Source organism: Podarcis vaucheri, assembly GCF_965113315.1.
Source record: "Podarcis vaucheri genome assembly, chromosome: 15".
Classification (NCBI taxonomy): domain Eukaryota; kingdom Metazoa; phylum Chordata; class Lepidosauria; order Squamata; family Lacertidae; genus Podarcis; species Podarcis vaucheri.
Window position 1 is genome coordinate 43945564 of NC_138753.1, and position 22841 is coordinate 43968404.

Genomic DNA, 22841 nt, shown 5'->3' on the forward strand with positions numbered 1-22841 from the left:
AATTCTCAGGTGCTTGAGTGCTGCTATAATTCACAGACATGCTTTTGGTGCTGGGAGCTGGCTTTTCAAGAGGTTCGCTTTAACACATAACCTGCAGATTGTTAGTTACAGTAAATTCCTTCCAAGTCTCTGTGGGGTGGCCACATTCACTGCTGGCAAACAGCCCCCCAAGGTTAGGCCGCCCCCCCCCCCCCGATATAGCAGCTATGGGAGATTCGTACCAGAGAGCCTGTTGCTGCTGCTGCTCAGACTGTTCTGGGGTAGATGAGCAACTGAAGGCCAGCTTCCTAACTTGTCTAACCCTTTATAGAATAATAAATTGGTGGCTTTTTTACCAAAGAAAACCACCTCTCCATACTCATTATACTTTTTTTTAAAAAGGAGGGGGGACCATGTTAAGTGTGCCATGTTAACACATAGCACAACAGCTAAGCCATATTGTACCTACCCTATAGGAAGCAACTTGCTCATTGTTGCTGTAAGGAAAAATAACTTCTGAGGCTTGGCAGCTCCCGTACTTTGGCAAGTTCCTATAGAAAAATAGTGACATGGTAGAAGCTTTCCCTTGGAAACCAGCCCCAAGAAAAAGATTGCAGTGCTATCCTTGCTCTAATTACCCTGGGCTTCTGCTGCAACACTTCATGGTGACCTTCATCTGAGCTTGTAACGTGTGCCCTCTTCCAAAGGAAACAGCAGTCCTCCAATGACAACCCCCATGCCCCCCCATGCATGAAAACAGCCTCTCAGCCAGACCTCTTTTCAGCTGCAAAATTGTACATCTTCCTTCCCAGTGATCTGAAAGAGTGGCTAGATTCTTTAAAGTGAGAACAAGGTGATTTGGTTCTGGAATGCAGGTTACTTTGCAGACAAAACAAAGAATATTGAAGAACTGAACCCACCTGTGTGCACGATCTCTGTAACAGGTATACCGACTTAGGCATCTTGCATTGATGTTATGCCAAAGGCTTGAAACCAAACCATCTGAAAAGTTTTTCTTTTTTTTTCTTTTTAAAAAAGAAAGCTTCTACATCTGATGTGTTGCCTTTAATATGGGGGGGGGGCACATCAAAGGCTGTAGTTTAGGAAAGCTGTGAAAGCTGCCATACAGGCATCCTTCCCTCTGGTGTGCAGACGCTGTGCCCACAATCCTCTCTGATCAAGCAGGTCTTAAGCACAATGAAACACCCACAAAAACATGTGTAGGAGAGATTACAGTGAATTGAGTGTCTAGAGCACAGGCAATAATGCCTCTGTCATAGTGGGGAGGAATGCGCATCCAGCCACAGGTTTCCTTTGAAATCCAGGGGGGGGATCAAAACACCATTTTCACATCCAACAAGAAAAGGTAACAACTGCTGGTTAAATTGGAGTTTGACTAAAGCACAATTACAGATCCATTTCCGGAGACGTTTTTGTCAACAGCAGACAAGATATTTTTTTAAAAAGAAAATGGCAAAAGAGCACATGGTTTCCAATTTAACCAGCTTTGGACAAGAGAGATCATGGATAGTCAATCTCAGGCCAGAAATAAAGACAGAGACAATGTGCAAGGAGTACTGGAGCAGGGGGAACTGGCTTCAACTCTTTGCTCAGTAGTGGGTGTTCTTGAGCTGCTCACTTATCTTTTAAGCCTCTTAGTTTATTTGGATTATTGCAAGGATAACATGGTGGTGATGTTAGATAGTATGCAAATGTTTATTATTATCATCATATCCTTGCAATAACCCAAAGTCAGTAAGAGAGGCTAAAAGGTTCAATGCACTTTCCATGCGTTCTCTGGTTGTCATCCTTACAAGATTCTTATGTAAAGTACACTAGCCTTATCCCCATATTACAGAGCCTGGGGCAGGGCTGAGAGAGGGGGACAGCTTGCCATGAACTCTCTAGAGGAGGGATGGGGAACCTGAGGCCCTCAAACTTTTGTTGAACTACAACTCCCACCATCCCTCACTAGTGTCACCTGGATCGGGCTGATGGGAGCTCTCAAGGTTGTAAAAAACAACGCAAAGCAGTGCCTGCAAAGGGCTCATGCCCCCAAGGGGCAGCAAAGCTGTGAACTCTTGGACTGCTGATACTGCCCACTCAATCACTAAGTCACATTTCCTTCCTCATACATTCCGTACTAACCCCTCACCCATGTGCTGTTCTTATCCTTCCCATTTGTTTCTTAGTTGAAATATATTCTTCCAAAAAGTTCAAATTCACACAACACACATGCCAATTAGGTCAGTTGCTAAAGCATGAGACTCTTAATCTCAAGGTTGTGGGTTCGAACTCCACATTGGGCAAAAGATCTGTGGTCCCTCTAAACTCCACTATTCTATGGTTCCAGTTAGCTACAAAGAAAATTAAAATGTTTGCATACATTTGGAGAATGAAGCTGGAGATATTTTGGTACAGAATTTGGATTAGGGTGAGAGTTCAAGCATACACAAAGTTCTGATCTCTGTGTGGTTGCATAACTATAATGCAGTACACTTTACATTTCACCCACCACTAGGACACTATTTAAATTTGCAGTTTCTTTAATCTCTCTCTCACGTCCAACAGAACTGCCTTCTCTACAAATTGCCCACTTTTAAACAATTGAGACTTTAGATTTCCTTTCTCTTCATTCATCTTGATTACATTCCCGCTTGGTGCCGGAGCATGAAAATTACAAGCCACTTCTAGAAAGGAACAAGCTGTTCAATATTAACTGTTGAATGCCTCTTCCAGCCCTCTGAGCAGCAATATTTTAGATACAGACACATTAGGGACACATACAATAAAACCTCTACTTCTTGCATGTTGTACAGATTAGAGGGAGAAGCAGGACCTGGTTCTGAAAGCAGCAGAAAAACAGTACTGATCCCAATGATCTAGGATTTGAGGCTAGGCATGGAAAGTAATTATTCCTTTAGAGTAAATTGCTATGAGAACCACAGAATAGAGCTGTTTACAATGCATTTGAAACTCAAATCCTCTCAAAATTATTGCCTATTGGCAGGGCTGTGCATGAATGTATGCCATTTTGTTGTGGTGGGCAAATAATTCAGCATTCTTGGAATCTGCTTTTTGTTTTGATTTTTTAAACGGGGTTTAAAAGGGTCCAGGCACTGACACCTTGAGTCTCACAAGGCAGAAACCTGGCTGAATCGGATTTCTAGTATTTGGCAACAGGACTTCAGTATCCTTCCTCCTCCCACGAGTAGCAAAAAAGTAACTATTACACACACACACGGACTGCAGAATTGTGTGAATTTGCTTAATTGGGTCACATAATTCAACTCCCCACCTGAAAGTAGAATTTGGATTGCCAAGGCACAGAATTGTGGTTTGTTTTTAAGGACAGTGCACAAAAGGATAGCTTTGTGTGTTTACGTACTAGCCCAGCAGCAACAGGCAACCAGGGTTTCCATGCAGGTGAATGAGGGGGTCTGCAGAGGTTTATTGCTTCAATGAGAATTCACTGGGCTTCCTTGGTTCCAAACTGGCATTGCTGGTCAACCTCGCAGCAAGCCTAATGAAATTGCTAAAAAGATTGGATACCTATTATTTTCCATTTATCCAAACTAGGCTGGGATAGTGCTCCAGGGGAGGACTAAAGCTGCCACAGAGTACTAAAAAGGCAGGCATAGAGGCAAATGAGATGTGACCTTTGACATATTTTTGACATTGCAAATCTCATTCTTATTTCACAGTGGCCAGTGCAGGGGGGGGGGGAGCTGGACTGAGACTGTGGTATGGGTGGGGGTTAACCCTTTGCTCTTGCCACCGTCCCAATCAAAAACTACACCCACCCACCCACCCCGCTCCAAGCTTACTATTTGCAATGGAAGGAATTTATGCTTTCCTTCCACTGCAAACAGCAGGTTGCAAGAGAGGAGACACAATTCCAATCAGGTCAACAAGAGCAGGAGCAAAGGGTTAACAAAATCTCTCGTCCCCCTATGACCCCATTTCAGTTCAGAGGTCCCCACTTCAGCTATCTGTGAAAGAGAAGCTATGCAAAGCTGAACTACGGACCACACATCACATTTAGCTCAGCTCTAGAAACCAGGAATGCTGTCAGCTTTCTAACTCTTTTCAGCACACCTAAACCCAGACATTTCTGTGATTCACAGCAAGACTCAACATTCCTATAGCTGGCATTTCCACAATTTTGAGGCACAATTTTTTCCTTTAGTTTTGTACAAAAAAATCAATCTACATCTGTAATGAGGATCATTGTCCAAAAGTAGCAAAGGAAAAAGCACACCTTATGACATTAAAGTGTAAATAGCAACTCCAGCTAGAGGCAACAGAGAAGATCTCATTGCGAGACAAGAAAAGGTTTAGATGCATCATGGAATCCAATATGCTGATTGTTCAAATGGCTGCGTTCTCCAAGCCCTGTTCATTATATCTAAATGGACAGTCTGCTTCAAATAAAACCATGAAGGGAGAATAATATGCAAAGTGAAGCATGTTAAACAACAATAGAGAGGAACTGAAGACTTTCCTCCCCTTTATTACATCATTGGTTATTTTAAAGATTGATTACCTTTCCTCCCTCTCTTAACTGTTTTTCTAACTAATGATTATGGCATTAAAATTATTCAATGCAACTCCCATTTGCCATCTGCCTTCAGAAAAAGTGTCTTGCAGGGAATCGGCAAAGTATTGATTCTAGCACAGCACACTGAGAAGACAAGGCCAGCTGTTTCTCCCACCTGCAATTTAGGCAGATCTCTTCCTTGAAAAAAAACGTTTTGCGTTTCCTGACCTGAATCACAGCTCACTCAGCAGCAAACACCATCCAGACCGTTGTGCTTTTGAGTGTACACTCAGTCTTGGAATAGGCTGCAAGTTTACCAACAGCCACTACTGACCCACAGTTTCTCATTATATAAATGGTTCCCACCACCTGTGTGCTTCATGCAGTGCACTGACACACAAGCAAAGTGCCACCTTTTCCTTTTGCAGTTAATGTGGCTAGAAAATAACTTCCATCCAGAAAAAGTGCAGGCCTGTCTCATAGCGCTGCATCCAAAGCTAGTCCTACATACAGAGAGTCAACCCAGCAGGGAAGTTAAAGGACATGACTAACTCACTTCAGTGGCTCTACTCAGAATATAATTTACTTTGTAAAAGGTGTTCTGCAGAGGGCAAGAACTGCATTTCCCCCCAGATGAATAAAAGTCATCTCAATAGGCTAACTGGCCCTTGCCCACTCACTTTTCCATCCTGCATTCCATCAACATTTTTTGTGTTAAAAGGAAACAGCAACTCTCCCCAAGAAATACATCCGATGCAGAGATATCAATCCAAAGCTCTGCCATTTTTAAAGGTCTTCCAACATACATGATTGAATAGCCTCCCAGAAGATATGAAGCCATAGTCTGTAAATTTCTGGCTAAAAAGCTCACCCTAAATCTCTCAGAAGTATTAAAGGGAGCATTCCACCAAAGCAGAAGATAAATGTTACTTGCTCTTCCTACAGATAAACTGAAAAGTACTTTCTTAAACATCAAAAGATTATAATAATCAAGCAGCAACAAAAAGCCCTAAACCCCTACATTTTAGAATCCTTTGCAGGTCCCATTTAAGGCTACACTACTATTGTTGAAAAAGGGTTACGTGGCATTTTGTGCTTGCAGATACTACCCCCTTGTGGAAACAGCAACAAAAAGTATCCTACAATAAAACTGTCACACATCTATGTTGTCCACATCGTGCAAACACAGATAAGGAAGAACAGAAAGACCATCAACATGTATGTGTGTGTGTGTGTGTGTGTGTGTGTGCCTGTTGCCCAGCAAGAGCTACCAGAGTCAGTATCTTTCTCATGTGCAGCAAGTGTTTTGCACAGACACACAGAACAGCTGGATGCCAGGAATGCTGTGATCCTATTGCATTTCTGATTCTCCCCAAAGCTGGCACAACTAGGTTCAGTTTCACGTAGTGGAAAGAGGGCCTTCAGCGTGTTGTGTGACAAGTTAAAATCTCAGCAGGAGTGTCAACTTGCCAGGGAAGGGCAACCATGACTGGCAACACAGGTGAACATGTCAACCGGAGACACTGTAGTTTGGCACTGAAAAGACAACAGCAACAGCAGTTGGGATCTGTTTGAAAGATGATGGATTGTCATGGCAGGTACATCCTGTCTCTTACAAAAGTGCCATCTAGCAAGGAGGGGACATAAGCCCACATTCCACAAGTTACTTTTGTAGTTACGATCACCAAAATTTAAGACATCATCATAGCACGAAGGTGGTATTGAGTCATTAGAGATGCAGTTCCAGAGCTCCTTTGGGCTCAGAGGCCTTTGAGTCAGTCTTTAGTGCCAATCCTGTAAATGATGCAAAAAGGAAGAAGGTCAAACACACTTGCAACTGCGGTAGAAGCAAATTTAAGTATGCATAATGACATGCCTACACTCAATTAAAATTTACATTGTTAAGCTTGTGGGGAAGAGGCCTGTCTTTTTTTATTATTTTGTAAAGCACCATTTCCACTGACAATTACATAAATAAAAAAGTATATGCATACCCCCAACAGTTCTTGCTCCTTAGTTGGATATATAAGAGATTTTCAAAGCTAGAAAGCAGGAAGGTCTGCCCCTATGGATCTATGGCAATAGGCCACGTCTACTACACACCCAAGTCTTTGGGTAGGCCTCCCACCTGTGGCCAGGGAATGCCTGGCCTACCAGCCTTCATGCACCTTTGCATCCAAGCTCAGATTTAAATCCTAAGAAGAGCAACAGAGAAGCAGGTATTTTTATTCTCAGAGGGTAAATGAGATGACTGTGTAGCACAAGGAGCTATAGGAGTTGGAGGGACACTGCCAGGGCAGCTAGAGAGAGGCGTGGAACTGAACAAAATTCAGGTCCTTTTAATTACCCTCTAGAAAAAGTATTCTGTACTGGCATGCAACCGACTTAGCTAAGAAGCCCAGAGTAGCACACTTGGGAAGAAAGAGAGCATAACCCTGCAGGGAGCCTGCTAATGGGGTCTCTGCATCTTTTGGCCTTGTTTGCATGTCACAATACAGTGGTACCTCGGGTTAAGTACTTAATTCGTTCCGGAGGTCTGTTCTTAACCTGAAACTGTTCTTAACCTGAAGCACCACTTTAGCTAATGGGGCCTCCCGCTGCTGCCGCGCCGCCGGAGCACAACTTCTGTTCTCATCCTGAAGCACGGTTCTTAACCTGAAGCATTATTTCTGGGTTAGTGGAGTCTGTAACCTGAAGCATATGTAACCTGAAGTGTCTGTAACCCGAGGTACCACTGTAGCTTACCGCAAACATGCTGACTGTGCCACCTTTGCTTTTCCCCACTAGGCTGAAGGGAAAGCAAACGACAATCCCTGGTTGTGCATCATGTCCAAACCAGGGTCTGTGGTTTGTTTTGCTCAAACAAATGACTTTCAGGAAGCCAAGAATAAATCATGGCTACAGATTGTGGTTTGTTAGCAAAACCAACCACAACCTCCAGTTCGGACATAATGCAAAGCCAGAAATTGTGGAGTCTTTCTTCCATTCATTAATGAATGGAATTAATGCATTAATTAAGAAGCCAAGTAGCACATTCATGGTAGTCAATTAGCTATAGTAAGCTGGGTCTTTAAGAGGTAACATTAGACTCTGGAAAACAATACAACAGAAACATACCTCCAACTGAATGGGTGAGCTTTTCCAACTCTGCTTCAAGCTCAGCATCTGAGATGCTAGGAAGCCCTACGGACGTAGGAAACAGTGGCTTCTGTGGAACGGAAGGCAGGTCCAGAAGATCTTTGGAGGAGTCCAGGAGAAGAGTGTCCAGCTCCTTTTCCAGTTCCTCGGCATCAGCTTCTGATACTGGAGAACAAATACATTCCAGTGTGACATACAGCTTGGGCTCCTGGTGAATTTACTCAGAATCAAGTCCCACAGAGTTCAACAGTGCCTGTTAACTGCACATAGGATTAGAAGACATGCTCAACAAGAGAGATCAGCTCCAGTACACATAGCTGTAAGATGTACTATAACCTTCTTAAGATCTGTAAGAAGGGCAAGAGCTTGAAGAAGGTTCTCTTATTCTGCTCAGTCCTACTGAGAATGCGCTCTTGTTGTTTTCCCTAAAAAAAAAATCGTCAAATAGTGGCAATATATTACAGTTGAGAATGGGACCCACCTCACTCATGCAAGTATGTGGTGGGTGGCAAGTTGGGTAAGGGATGCTTGCCCACCTCCAAGCCTCAGCTACTGTGGCGACTCAGCTCCTTTCTCAAAGTTTTCTTTCTGCTCGCAAAACTGATCCTCGCCACCACTATGGTGAAAGGACAAAGCACTCAAGGCTTCCTTCTGTGTGTGCAGGGAGCAGGAAACGTGTCTGTGCGCAACACATGCACTGGACCCTTGCAATTTTTGTTCACTTTTTTCTCCCATTCAAGCCCAGGTCTGCTGCACCAGCGCAAGCTACAAGTGGGTCACCTCAACTCACTGTCAGGCAGCAGCAGGCTGGCTGCGAGCACCTTGACTCGGGGTGGCGGCGGCACCCCAGCCCGAGGAGGCATGGATGCATGTCCTGCCGCTGCTCCATGGCTCTGCTTGGCAACAGCAGCAGTGCTGCATGAAGACGCTTTGATGGTCAAGTGGCAGCCAGCACCTCCGCCCTGCCTGCTGCCAGCTTCCTCCGCCCATTGTCCTGAGCCTCGGCAGAGACACTCCCACTCGCTTCAGCCCATTCCAGTGAGGATAGGGCTGCCCAGCCCACTCAAGGACAGCCCTGGTGGCCCGGCACTCCGCTGCCACGTGCCCCTCTTTGAAACCAAATCCACCGTCACCACCACCTTTTCTCCAAGTGTGGGGCTCTCCTCAGGTGCACGAAAAGGAAGGAGCCAGAGCGCTTGTGCAGAGTGCATGCTGACAAGGGAAAGGTTTGCACCACTGGAGTGCTTCTCCCATCTGAAGGGTTACTCTGTGCTCACCATAACCTGTGATGTCAGCAGTTGGTCCTAGATGCCCCATATCCCTCAAGTGCAGAGTAGGGACAGACTCTCGCATCGTGGGGCTCCCCAAACTTTTCCCTCAATCCTGTGATGTAGGATTGCTTCTCCTCACAGGTTAGGGGGCGCAATACTTGCCTTGCCTAGGGCACTGGCAACCCATGCTAGGCCACTGTCCTCCAGATATTTTGGACTACAATTCCCATCATGCTGACCAGCACCACCATTTGAGGAAGATTCTGTTCAAATGTCTGAATATGAGGTTGTAAGATAGAAAACCCAACAACAAGGGTTTGGAGGCTTAAGAGTTTGGACTCACCTAAGCCATTGATTCCAACTCCTGCTAAGGTTTGCGCTACTTCATCCTGGGTGTCACAAAGCTGAAAAAAGCAGCAGATATTGCCATTTATTACACTTTTAATCCACCTTCCAAGGAGCTCAGTTGGCACACATCAAATCCTTCACTTTAATCCCACAATGATCCTGCAAGGTAGGCTAAGCTAGACCATAGTGATTTGCCCACAGCAATTTAGCAAGCTTCGTGAGTGAGCAAGTATTTGGATTTCCCTAGCTGAGTACAACACTCTAGTTCAGGGTTAGGGAACATTTTTCAAGCCTGAGGGAGGCATCCCCTCATGGGCAACCTTCCAATGACTGCAGTCTAGTCACAAACAGTTCAGAGGGTTCTACACTTACACCTCTCCATTATTGCAGTATGACAGATTCCAAAATAACTGCAGGGCGATGTGCAGCAGAGCCGGTGGGGGTGCAGATCGAGGAGAGTCTGAAGGGCCAGACAGAGGACTGGAGGGAGATCACTGGCCCCTGCTCTAACCACTACACCACCCTGGCATCTGAAATAAAGCCTGCTAAGAGGGGTTAAGCAAAGGCAGATATGGAAACCACTTAACAGAAAGCTAAGAAGCAACCTGCAGCTCGAATGTGATTCTCATTTAACTAACACTTGCATAGAGATTATTTGTTTTTCCTCTTTATAGTACCTCTTGAATCTGATCCACCAGGTTCTCTGCCTTTTCCACGGTGACATCTTTCATGGATAACTTCAGAGCTCCAACTCCAGCCTGGTAAGCATTAAATACCTTATTGGGAGGAAAGAGAATAGCTTGTTATTTTACAAGTATTTTCAGTAATCTGTTGCAGTTCTTCACCTTTTTAAATAGCCTATTTATTTATTTATTTATTTATTTATTTATAAGTAAGTCAGTCTGTGGTTAGGGAGTGTCTTGTTTTAATTTCATGTTAGCTGCTCAGGGAGTCTTTTGGGCTGAAGAGCATAGAATCATAGAATCATAGAATCATAGAATCATAGAGTTGGAAGAGACCACAAGGGCCATCGAGTCCAACCCCCTGCCAAGCAGGAAACACCATCAGAGCACTCCTGACATATGGTTGTCAAGCCTCTGCTTAAAGACCTCCAAAGTAGGAGACTCCACCACACTCCTTGGCAGCAAATTCCACTGTCGAACAGCTCTTACTGTCAGGAAGTTCTTCCTAATGTTTAGGTGGAATCTTCTTTCTTGTAGTTTGGATCCATTGCTCCGTGTCCGCTTCTCCGGAGCAGCAGAAAACAACCTTTCTCCCTCCTCTATGTGACATCCTTTTATATATTTGAACATGGCTATCATATCACCCCTTAACCTCCTCTTCTCCAGGCTAAACATGCCCAGCTCCCTTAGCCGTTCCTCATAAGGCATCGTTTCCAGGCCTTTGACCATTTTGGTTGCCCTCCTCTGGACACGTTCCAGTTTGTCCGTGTCCTTCTTGAATTGTGGTGCCCAGAACTGGACACAGTACTCCAGGTGTGGTCTGACCAGAGCAGAATACAGTGGCACTATTACTTCCCTTGATCTAGATGCTATACTCCTATTGATGCAGCCCAGAATTGCATTGGCTGGAGCAGGATATAAATAATAAATAATACTGATTCTGGCAGACACTCCACCTCAATATTGCCTATATGATTTTAAAAATGACTTCAGTTGGATTTACTTTGTCAGGTGGCCGCTTGAGGCCTGAGGGAAAAGTAGATGAGGGAGTTAAGGTTGTAATCTCAACTGAAATATTTTGCAAGCCATATGCTTGGGACAGTGAACTTTTGCAGAGGAGCCATTTTCAGGACCTCTTACTTGCTTTTTTCAACATTTTTCTGAAAGACTCAGGAGTTTCAATGCACCCAGTTCTTTCTTCTTCAGGATTCTCCACCAAGCTTGCTCCCTATCCTGTCTTCCACAGGTACTTTCACTACAAATCGTAGCCTCCACATCTGCTTCTTTTTCCTATTTTCACATGTGTCCGTATTTCAGAAGCCACTCACTGGTCCTCCCTGCCGCAGGCCTGATTAGGCCTAGACTGAAGCTTAGTATGCAAAGTGAGCCCAGTGAGAGAGCAGGTTAGCATGCCTTCCTAAGCTGTGCTTTATAAACACAATTCCATTTCCTTTTACGCTTTGCATGCTTTTGATTGGTTAGAATTAATCAACTAATTCTCCCAGATCAAGGAAATGTTTATCATTACTGAGCAATTCCTCACTGATGATGTTTATGTACATCAATAAATATCCTACCCTATAAATTAAATACTGTGTGAGTTTAAGTTACTGGGTAAATCTGCCAAGAGGTATTACTGCCAATGTCTAAAGCTTATGATTCATAAAGCTTCTAGAATGAAACACATGTCTACTGAGGCATCTCGCTAACAGCAGTGACACACAACAACAGGCAAATGGGGATCAACCGGCCAGAGATGTGCCAAAGCCAATGCATGCTCTGTGTCAGGAAGAGAAGCAGAGAGATAGAAAGGAAGAAATATCTGAGTTCAGGAAAGACCATGTGATGCCTTCTAGATGCTGCTAGAGTATAGTTCCCATCAAGCCTGACTATGTGTCATGCTGACTTGGACTGTAATACCTGGACAGTACCACATTGGCTACCTCCATTATAGCTTCAAGGGGTAAGAAGTGTGTGAACAAGCCCCAGACTGACAAATCAGTCAACACTGCAGTGGAAAGAATGTGTATTTCCAACATAAAGCAGATCTTCAAGCAGAAATCTTAGACAGAAGAATTAAACAGAGCAAAGCGGAGTCAATGGTGACACATCAGTAAAGGAATACCATCTGATCTGTCTGAGAGGCGTAGATCCGGTCCAGGATGCCTTGTACTACGTCCAGCTTGGAGTGAAGTTCTGCAATACGTCTTTCTGTTCTTCGTTTTGATTTCAAAGACCTAAGTGCCTAAGAACATAAAGGCACAGTTTTGATTAACCATCAAGAGCAGCCTGAAATAACTCCCTATTTAAAACAGTCATCTCAGTGCAGGAGGACATGCACAGTGGTTGTCTTCTCCTCAAAGCTTATCCAGCTAAGTGAATGAATGTCCTTAAGACTGCATTTGTCTGCTGGCTGCTGGGAGAGAGGTAGAAGTAATTGCCCCTGTTGCTGGTTTTTTTTAAGGTAAATGTGCATTTCGGTGCTGGAGAGTGAAATGCACAGCATTTAACAAGTTACAGAGAAAAGTCCTGAAACCGTCAGCTTCTGCTATATATGCAGGGGAAAGTACCTTGTTGGTACAATTTACTTTGTGTGTATGTTTCTTCTGAAGTGCCTAAGTGGTACAAGTAAGGCAGCATTGTTTCTCAAAGCAAAAAAAAGGAAGAGGGTTTTGTTTATTTCAACACCATCATTGAATGGTAACAATTATTCTCGTCACCAAAAATATTCAACAGGTAAAGTAATAGTTCTATTAGCTAAAGAAAGAAGAGACTGTGCTCTGAACACCCAAGAAAGCACAACATTTTTATAAACGAAGCAGTACCTTGACAGAAGACACATTAGACCCCATACTACAAAATGAGATCATGTATGCCCATGAACAGCCACATGACAAGGTTGTTGTGCTGCAGTGACCTCAACAAGAGGCTTGACAAGTGCTAAACCAGGGGTCAGCAAACGTTTTCAGCAGGGGGCCAGTCCACTGTCCCTCAGACCTTGTTGGGGGCCGGACTATATTTTGAGGGGCGGAAATGAACAAATTCCTATGCCCCCCACAAATAACCCACATTCTATTCAAGTAAAAACACGCTGACTCCCAGACCGTCCGCAGGCCGGATTTAGAAGGCAATTGGGTTGGATCTGGCCCCCAGGCCTTAGTTTGCCTACCCATATGCTAACCTCACGAAAACACATGACGTTTGAAGCAGGTTGGCTTTGGACGTACACATCCCACACAACTTTTGGTTGCCTAGTTGAGAAAACACAGGACTTACCAGCTGCTTTTTCCCAGCTCTACATGCACTCCGGGCCTCCTCTTTACATCTAGAAAAGCAAAGTGTAAGCAGCTCAGTTTCTTATTTATTACGTATTAGGTGGTCATTCTTAGACTGATGGGAGATTGTAGCCCCCCACATGTGGTGCATCTCAGTATCACTACTGAAGCAACTGTAGATCTGCTCCGCTCATATTTTTTGTACCCTTTTATAAAGAAGCTTTATAAAAACAAGGTCATGATTTACCAAATGCCTTAACTGTAGTTCAGCAGTGAAGACACCCCTTGCCTGAACATGCACAAGTTCCTGGATGCAGAGACTGCCAAAGGGGGAGATGAATATGGCAAAGGCAACGCTAAATGCCTCATCTATTGTTGGTGTCATGCAGCAGCTGCTGGATGAACAGCTGACAAAATTAAGAGCTGAAATGCACTGAACATTCAAAGAGATTGGATCAGAGATGCATCAGACTAAAGAACGCACAGGACCTGTGGAAAAAGAGATGGATCCTCTTCTGATGGAATATGAGAAGGTAAAGGCGAAATGGATAACAGCAGATGATGAATTGAAAGATGTTGTTGTGATGCCGGAAGAAATGAATGGATTTATGAAGATGGACATTAAGAGAGAACCAAAGATGGCAGAGATGGAACTGAGAGAGAAAGGGCCATGCGCACAAATTGAAGTGAATAAAGCTCTTGACAATTGGTTTCGATGAAAAATGGAAAAAGGATTTTTTCCTTTTTCCTTTAAGTTAAGAGTAAGCATGGTCAAGAGGAAATGGGACGGAAATATATGGAACTGAATACAGTCATACCTTGGGTTGAATGTGCTTCGGGATGAGCGTGTTCGAGTTGCACTCTGAGGCAACCCAGAAGTAACGGAGCGCGTTACTTCCAGGTTTCACCGCTTGCGCATGCACAGACGCGGTGAAACAGTTTAGGTTTGCTTCTAGATGCGAACGGGGCTCCAGAATGGATCCCGTTCGCATCTAGAGGTACTACTGTACAAAGTAATGAAGACACAACAAGCAAATAAATATGGACTATTACGCTTTTTAGATTTCTCAGAACAGTTGGGAAGAAATTCATCATATTGGATTGGAGGACTATTTAAGACATTTAATTATAATAATTGAAGAGCTACTTTTTGACTTTTGAGTAGGAAAAGGTGAATTTGAGATGAACAGGATGGAAGATTGAGAAAACAACACCTAGCAGATTGAGAAACAGCTGTATAATAGTTAGATTGTTATCCTGGAGTGCATATAACTGTCATATACACAATTGCCCTTCTTTTTCTTTTCTTTTATTTCTATCATCTCCAATTCTTGTTTTTCTTTGGTTAATTCTATCTACATTTATGCTCTGCTTTTTGAAGTTCCCTATTTTGGATTAATGAAGATACACACAGGAAGGTGGTGGGCAGAAGATGGGGGGCCCTGCGTGAAGAGCAGGGTAGAGGGGCTCTCCCACGGTGGGAGGCTGGGGAAAGAAGGGGAAGCACGCAGGTGAGAGCTGGGAGGGTTCACTCTTCTGTGTGTGGATAAAGGGTTAAGATATAATTCTGATAAAGGGCTTTGTATTCACTTTCTCTTTTTTTCCTTCTCTTTCTTCTTTATATTCTTATTCTTCCTTTTTTCTTATCTCTTTTCTCTGGATTAGTTTGGCTTTTATTGTATTTTATGTGGAAAACTTTTAATAAAAATTGATTAAAAGATGCCCCTTGCCTGAAGGACCACAGCTCAGCAACGCAGGAGTTGTAAAGGACACACACCCATATTACCTCTCTGCTTCTTGTGCCAGGGACTCCACTTTCTGAGACAGCAGCTGTTCACTTTGCATGAGCTGATAAACCCCAATGTCAACATCATTCACTGGAGATACTTTGGTATGAAGACCTCGAGCAAATTTCATTATCTGAAAGAAAATTTCATTATGACATAAGATCTCATCCCATCATCTTAAGGTCCAATTGTCTCTTATTTCCCAGGGAGACTTTCTGCTTTCCAGTATACGTCCCTATTTTTGTATTTTAGAGATACTTTATTCGAATTGCTGGACTTCTTCAGGTTTCAACATCTTTTTCCCTGGTTGACAGAAATTAAAATTTGAGCTGCGAGGTGGATGCATCTTATCTCTAATGCTCAAGCTGTCATTCCACACACACCCTATTTGAATATGTTGCTAACAAACTGTAGGACATGGGTCAGCAAACTTTTTCAGCAGGTGGCCAGTCCACTGTCCCTCAGACCTTGTGGGGAGCTGGACTATATTTTGAAAGGGAAAAAAATCAACAAATTCCTATGCCCCACAAATAACCTGAGATGCATTTTAAATAAAAGCACACATTCTACTCATATAAAAACATGCTGATTCCCAGACCGTGCACGGGCGATTGGGCCGGATCCAGCCCCCAGGCCTTAGTTTGCCTACCCATGTTATGAGGCAACATGTGTTTTTTCTAGCCTATATTTAACCAAAAGAAGAAACATCCTCTTGTTATCTAAAGAGGGAAGTCTACTGAAGAGTAAGTGATGAATACAGCCATCAGAGAAGACATTTCAGCAACATAGATTTGGGGAGTCAATGATTTTTGCACCAATGCTGTTATAAGCATGTCTCTATCTTCATTTGTGAAACACTGAATATCTTGCATTAACCAAGTTCTGTAAAATTATGAACCACATTTTAAAGTCTATACAGTAGATCCCACCATCCCTCCTCAATCAGCTATCTTGTACTTTCAGGGCAGTACAAGATATTGCCTGAAGTACAATTAGAAGAAAATAGCAGACCTTCCTGGCATTTCTGCAATCCAGAGCTCACCAAGCCTTTTTAACTATTATGTTCATTCCATACGTCATAGCCAAAAAAGTTCAAATTCCAACAACGATGGATGGCGGCTAATGGATTGAAGTTGAATCCTGACAAGACAGAAGTACTGTTTTTGGGGGACAGGGGGCGGGCTGGTGTGGAGGACTCCCTGGTCCTGAATAGGGTAACTGTGAACCCCTGAAGGACCAGGTGCATAGCCTGGGAGTCATTTTGGACTCACAGCTGTCCATGGAGGCGCAGGTCAATTCTGTATCCAGGGCAGCTGTCTACCAACTCCACCTGGTACGCAGGCTGAGACCCTACCTGCCCGCTGACTGTCTGGCCAGAGTGGTGCATGCTCTAGTTATCTCCCGCTTGGACTACTGCAATGCGCTCTATGTGGGGCTACCTTTGAAGGTGACTCGGAAACTACAGCTAATCCAGAATGCGGCAGCTAGACTGGTGACTGGGGGCGGCCGCCGAGACCACATAACACCGGTCTTGAAAGACCTACATTGGCTCCCAGTACGTTTCCGAGCACAATTCAAAGTGCTGGTGTTGACCTTTAAAGCCCTAAACGGCTTCGGCCCAGTATACCTGAAGGAGCGTCTCCACCCCCATCGTTCTGCCCGGACACTGAGGTCCAGCGCCGAGGGCCTTCTGGCGGTTCCCTCATTGCGAGAAGCGAAGCTACAGGGAACCAGGCAGAGGGCCTTTTTGGTGGTGGCGCCCGCCCTGTGGAATGCCCTCCCATCGGATGTCAAGGTGATGGACAACTACCTGACATTCAGAAGACATCTTAAGGCGGCCCTATTCAGGGAAGCTTTTAATGTATGATATTTTAGTGTTTTTTGGTTTCTGTGGAAGCCGCCCAGAGTGGCTGGGGAAACCCAGCCAGATGGGCGGGGTACAAATAATAAATTATTATTATTATTATTATTATTATTATTATTATTATTATTAACCTCAGAATTATTTGGGGGAGGTGGGATGACAGTATATTATAGATGAGGATATGACCAACCCTTCTCCTGCCCAGAAGCCCATGTTTCCCTTTTTAATTATGAAATGACAAATTCAGCTTAATGCTGCCTTATCTCACTAAATGCTGCAGATATCTTCATTGCCACTTTGGGTTTTCATTTTAGAGGGGGAAACCTTTTGCTGAATGAGTGAGCACAAGGCAAATGGAAGACTGGCTTTATTTGGCTCAACTTATTTCCATTTAGAGACGGCACAACTTCCAGAAATGCAACTCACATTTTAACTCTTTATTAGGGTTGCCATATATCCTCTTTTTCCAGGACATGTCTTCCTTTTCATGGGTATGTAAAATAAGTCTCATCATAGCGATCCATAGTTAAAAGTAGAAGTCGGCAAATGTGTCTTGCTCTTCAAAATATGAAAACCCTACCTTATTGCCGTTTTGCTCCAGCACCGTGACCCTTTTTTCCTTCTGCAGCTGCAGCAGCACCAGACAGAACGTCCTTTCGTCTGAACAAATGCTAGTGCACAGGGAACGCAGCTCTGACAGGCCAACCACAGGGTGTGAAGAAAGTGTGGAATTCTGGTAGAGATGATACACTTCTTCTGCCTTTTCCTAAAGAAAATAACCATTTGCACTGAACTCTTTATTCCCTGCCTCTGTTGTGGGTACCATGCACAAACTAAACGAGAATTGATTAATATCCTAACCTGACTCAGAAATGGCAAGGCCATTTCTACAGATGACATTCAAACCTCATTCACAATACAGTACAGAGCACACCACAGTTTAGATCAGTGGTTTTTACTGTTCAGCTACAGACTAGATTTGAGTATCATTAGATAATCGGTAGCCCACTTGTTTCTGGTCTCTAGCTTGCAGCAAATAAACAGTCAGTATAAGTCAGCACACATGTCTAATTAAGGTATGCAGTTAATAAACAACTATGGGCAGCACAGGGAAAGACCAGAAGCAAGGCAACTCTGCTAAGCGGCCAGCTCACTTTGGCTCCTTCTTTCTCCAAATTGTTTCCATTCAAACTGGCAATTATAAGAGCCTTTTGACTATAAAAACGAGTGGCTGGGTTCACCTGTTTTACATCTTCGTCCCTTTCCCCTACTGTATCATGTCTTTTAGGTTGAAAGCCTGAGAGCAGGGACTATCTTGTTTACTACTGATCTCAAAAAACAACAACCTGGGGGAGTTTTTTCAGCCGCAGAACAATATAAAAATGCTTTTTAAAATTAGTATTAATTTACACTCTGCTACTCCCTAAGATTACCTTCATCTTCAAGGTTTCTGGGTGTGAAGAGCAAAGGAGAAACTTTTAAATATTAAAGCAGAGATACAATAACACTTGAGGGTTATAGGGTGAGAAGGGAAACTGCTAATCTGGTCAGATTTCTCTGCTTCCTCAAATATATAATGGAACATGTTTATGGAAGTAAACTGGCCTACAGCTCTTCCTTCACTTTCTGAAGGATTCCTACTGATTCCCAGTCAGACTATGATCACAAATTGCAATGCAATAATTCTATTCAATAATTCTATTCTATTCTCAACCTACATGGGTGAGAAAATAGGCTTCTTCAAAAATTAGTCACTTGAATATTTAAGCAAGATGATACTGAATAGGAAAGATATACAGTATGCTGTTCTTAGTGCAGAGTTAAAGCCGTAGTGATTGGCTGGGTTACTGTAAATTACACTTGACTGAAGACATCCTGGAATTATGGAAAGTGCCACTCCAATCTATATTTATATGGTTCAAGTTGCACCACAGGGAGCAGATACATGAACTTAAAACTAAAGAAGAAATACATTAAGGTATAAAGATGGAAATCCCTTGCAAGTATGGTAGAGAGCTCTGAAAAAGCATGAGGAGAATTTGCAGTACACATTCATTAAATATCCATGTTCCTGGTAATCCACAACAGCTCTATGAACTGTTGGGTATGTCTGCATGAGGGATCCTCTGAGTGATTTCCTGATCATACAGTGGTACTTTGGTTGTCAAACACAATTCATTCCGGAAGACCGTTCAACCTCCAAAACATTTGACAACCGAGGTGCAAAGGGCAGTCTGCAAACTCAGTGGAGAAAAAAGGAAAAAACACAGCGGAAGCCGTTCAACTTCTGAGGCGCATTCAAAAACGGAAGCAATTACTTCCGGATTTTCGGCGTTCAGGTTCTGAAACATTTGGCTTCCAAGACGCTCGAAAACTGAGGTAACACTGTATATCAAAACAACTATAGTGGTACCTCGGGTTACATACACTTCAGGTTACAGACTCCGCTAACCTAGAAACAGTACCTTGGGTTAAGAACTTTGCTTCAGGATGCGAACATAAATTGTGCTCCGGTGGCGCGGCAGCAGCAGGAGGCGCCATTAGCTAAAGTGGTGCTTCAGGTTAAGAACAGTTTCAGGTTAAGAACGGACCTCTGGAACAAATTAAGTACTTAATTCGAGGTGCCACTGTACAGGTCTCTTCAGCTACAGGTCTCTTCAAGTGTTTCCCAAACACTCAACAATATTTTTTATCATTGCATAACAGAAACCCTCAGCTCTCCCCAACATCCTGATGATATGTGATCGCCAAGCATCAGAAAGCCTACCTGAAGTAACTCCACATAGATCAGAATTTCCTCCTCCTCTGGCACTTTGCTGTCACCTAATACATTAGACAGGGTCCACTTCAGTGGCTTCAGAATAAAGACCCCGACGCCCCAGGAGATCCAGCTGCTGTCTACACTGGTCATGAAGTCAGATTCCCTCTGCAACTTGCCACGTCTGAGGGAAGAGCAATATATAAATGCTGTAAGTTTCAGCAAAGCCAAAGGGAATACTTATCTAAATTGACAAAAATCAGCCGCCTGTGACTGCCATGCTACTGCTATCTCGTACTAAAGAAGTATGGATATGATAAATGCAGAGGATACTGTAAAGCAGTAGTCTTCAAGATGGGCAACAGCAGCACTACCACCATGCAAATATATCATAATAATAAGAAGAAATGGGTCTCCAAGTATGTTTGGATTAAAGGTGGGCTCCAGGTGACTTCTGGTGCCAGATGTAAACAAAGCTCAGAACAGTTTGGGACCAGGATATTATAGCTCCCTAAATATGCCGAGTTTGACCAAACTGTGGGAGGCAGTGGAAGACAGAAGTGCCTGGCGTGCTCTGGTCCATGGGGTCACGAAGAGTCAGACACGACTAAACGACTAAACAACAACAAATATGTCGAGTTTTGTTAATTACTTTGTTTTCTTAAAAATATATATATTATAAAATGTTTTGCAATGGCTGGCCCTAAAAGAATGGGAGAGTAAGTAAGTAAGTAAGTAAGTAAATGTTGTGCCACCTTAAAGCCTATAGTTGCCTTTAAAATAGTTGGAGGGTGTTGAGAGCTACTGGGGGACCCTGTAGGGGGAGCAGAGCTGAGTTATCCACAACCTCTCCTTTCACTTGTTTAGCCAACATGCTATGTGCATTCCCTAACTGAGCTAAAGTCCATGAAATTTTTTATGCAAAGGTCACTCAAATGCATACAAGATAAGCACACCAGCCTCCGCAAGAGAAGCAGTGGCAGGAAAACAAGAGCCTTGTAGAATGTTAAAGACCAGTAATAATAAGAATAAGAATAAGTTGATGTTAAAGACCAGTAAAATTCTCATATGGCCAGAAATCTTTGCTAGTTTTATTCACGACAGCAGAGTTAATTTTATTTATTAACCACATTCTTTAGGCAAAGGACTCACTAAGTACCTTACAGAAGAACAAAAAAGCAAGAGAGAGACCTGAATATCAGTATCATTTGACACAGATCTAGTTACAGGTAGGTAGCCGTGTTGGTCTGCCGTAGTCAAAACAAAACAAAGTGTGCATGCACAAGAAAGCTCATACCCAATAACAAACTTAGTTGGTCTCTAAGGTGCTACTGGAAGGATTTTTTATTATTATTTGACAAAGTTGAGCTGAACGGAGCTGCTAGCTGTTGAAATAAATATTTTGGCTGACATTAATATGCAGTCACGCCTTGATGGATGTTTAAATAGAACTGAACTAACAGGTTACTAGATCACATATTATGGTCCTTGTGCCAGCAGGTGAAAGTTTTCTTGTTCCAACAAGCTTTTGGGAACTGACTGCTTTTAATGAAACAGCTGGTGCTGTGCTGCTTTTATTGTACTTATCTGTATATTTTAAGAGCTTAAATAGATACACAGAGAGCTATAGCTATTGATAGTTTTAATCATGTATTTTAATGATTGTGGGATTTCCCCCATGTTCTTTAGCTGTTGTTTTTCTCTGCCAACCGCCTTGAGTCCCTGTCAAGGGAAAAGTCAGGGTGTAAACAAACAACAACAAGAAGAAGTGTTCTCTTGCCCCCTCCTTTCTTCGTCCTCCCCCTGCCCCCCCCCCGCCCAGCAGGGCCAGAACTTCCCTCTGCACGCGCTCAGAGGCACAGCTGCAGACTGGAAGGCGAGAGAGAGAGAAGCCCGGTACCTGAGCAGCTCTCGCAGGACGGTGCCCAGGCCCAGGGGGACGCTGCCCCGCCGCTCGAAGGCCTGCTGCAGCTCCCGCAGGCAGGTCCGGACGCCTCCGCGGCGCCGCCCCCACTTCAGCACCAGCTCGCCCCAGAAGAGCATCTTGCTGTCCCACTCGGTGGCGTTGACCTCCCGGCTCTGCTTGAAGGCCGAGAACAGGAAAGCCATGCGCTCTTCGTCCGTCTCCCACTCCGGGGGCAGCTCGCCCTCCGCGGCCGGCGCAACCTGCGCCTCCTCCGGCGAAGACATCTAGGCGAGCCCCCGGCTTCGGGCGCGGCCTACCTCCTCCCGCTTGGCCAGGCGTTTCCTTGTCGGTGGGACGGCGCATGCGCCCCCCCCCCGTCCGGCATGCGCACAGAGGGGCGAGGCGCTTGGCGGGAATCCAAAGGCGGAGAAAAGAAAAGGCTAGAGGCGCCTCTCGGGGCGGGCGGCGGGAGCCTCCGGGTTCCCGGGCGAGTCCCCTCCCCACCTGGCGGAGCAGGAAATAAGAAAACTCCTCATGTGGGCGGGGAATTCTCCCTCGAAGAGTGAGCGCGGGAAGAAAGCCGTGACGGGCCTTGTTCCGGGGGGGGAGGGGGGAGCGGGAGCTGTTTTAAAGGGGCGAAAGCTGCCCGTCAGCCCTTCGGGGCGCAGATACCAAAAACGTCAAGGCAAAGACAGGGCGCAACGTGCACGCGCAAAGTGTGTCTGCGCGGATTTCCACGTGGCGCAGCGCCAAGGGTCTGCGACTGCGCGGCTCACAACAACCCAGCAGTGTCGTCCCGCTAGAGGCAGAGGGGAGGGGAGAGCCTTGTCCAATAATAATAATTTTTTTAAAACCTCATACAACGTTTGCAGGTTACGACAGAAAGCTCAGCCGCTGCAGAAGCCTTGTTTTCTGGAGCCGTCCAAGCTAAAGACGCGCCTCTTTAGCGGCAGGTGATGTCATAAATTTAGATGCCGCCCTTCATCCGAAGATTGTGATTGCGAATTGTTTTGCACGGTTTTAAATAAGGTGTTTTAATGTTGGGAGCCTGCGCTGTGCACCTTAGGGTGAAGCGCGGGTAGTAAATGATGAACTGAATCAGCGCGCCCCGGGTTTGATCCTGCACCCACCCACCTGGGAGCAAAGCCCCTTTGGATCCACAAGGTCATTTATTTCTGAGCAATCGTAAAAAAGTAAGACTTTTTAAAAGGGAAATAAGAACTGAGTTAGCCGGAATAATAATTCCTGCCTTTACTGCTACATGTTGTGTATGTGTGGGTGGGTGAACAACA

The 22841-nt window shown here is 44.3% G+C and overlaps 1 protein-coding gene across 1 annotated transcript; it reads right to left on the reverse strand.

Moving 5' to 3' along the window:
• Positions 1-2507: 2507 nt before the first annotated feature.
• CHMP7 (charged multivesicular body protein 7) lies at positions 2508-21923 on the reverse strand. The gene is made up of 10 exons (XM_082200538.1): positions 21544-21923; positions 19653-19827; positions 17466-17651; positions 15021-15154; positions 13236-13284; positions 12085-12204; positions 9954-10052; positions 9272-9332; positions 7637-7822; positions 2508-6313 (listed from the first exon to the last, which is right to left on the reverse strand). Exons 1-10 carry the CDS (start codon positions 21831-21833, stop codon positions 6249-6251), a joined length of 1365 nt encoding a protein of 454 aa, XP_082056664.1. The 5' UTR covers positions 21834-21923; the 3' UTR covers positions 2508-6248.
• Between the last annotated feature and the right edge of the window lie 918 nt (positions 21924-22841).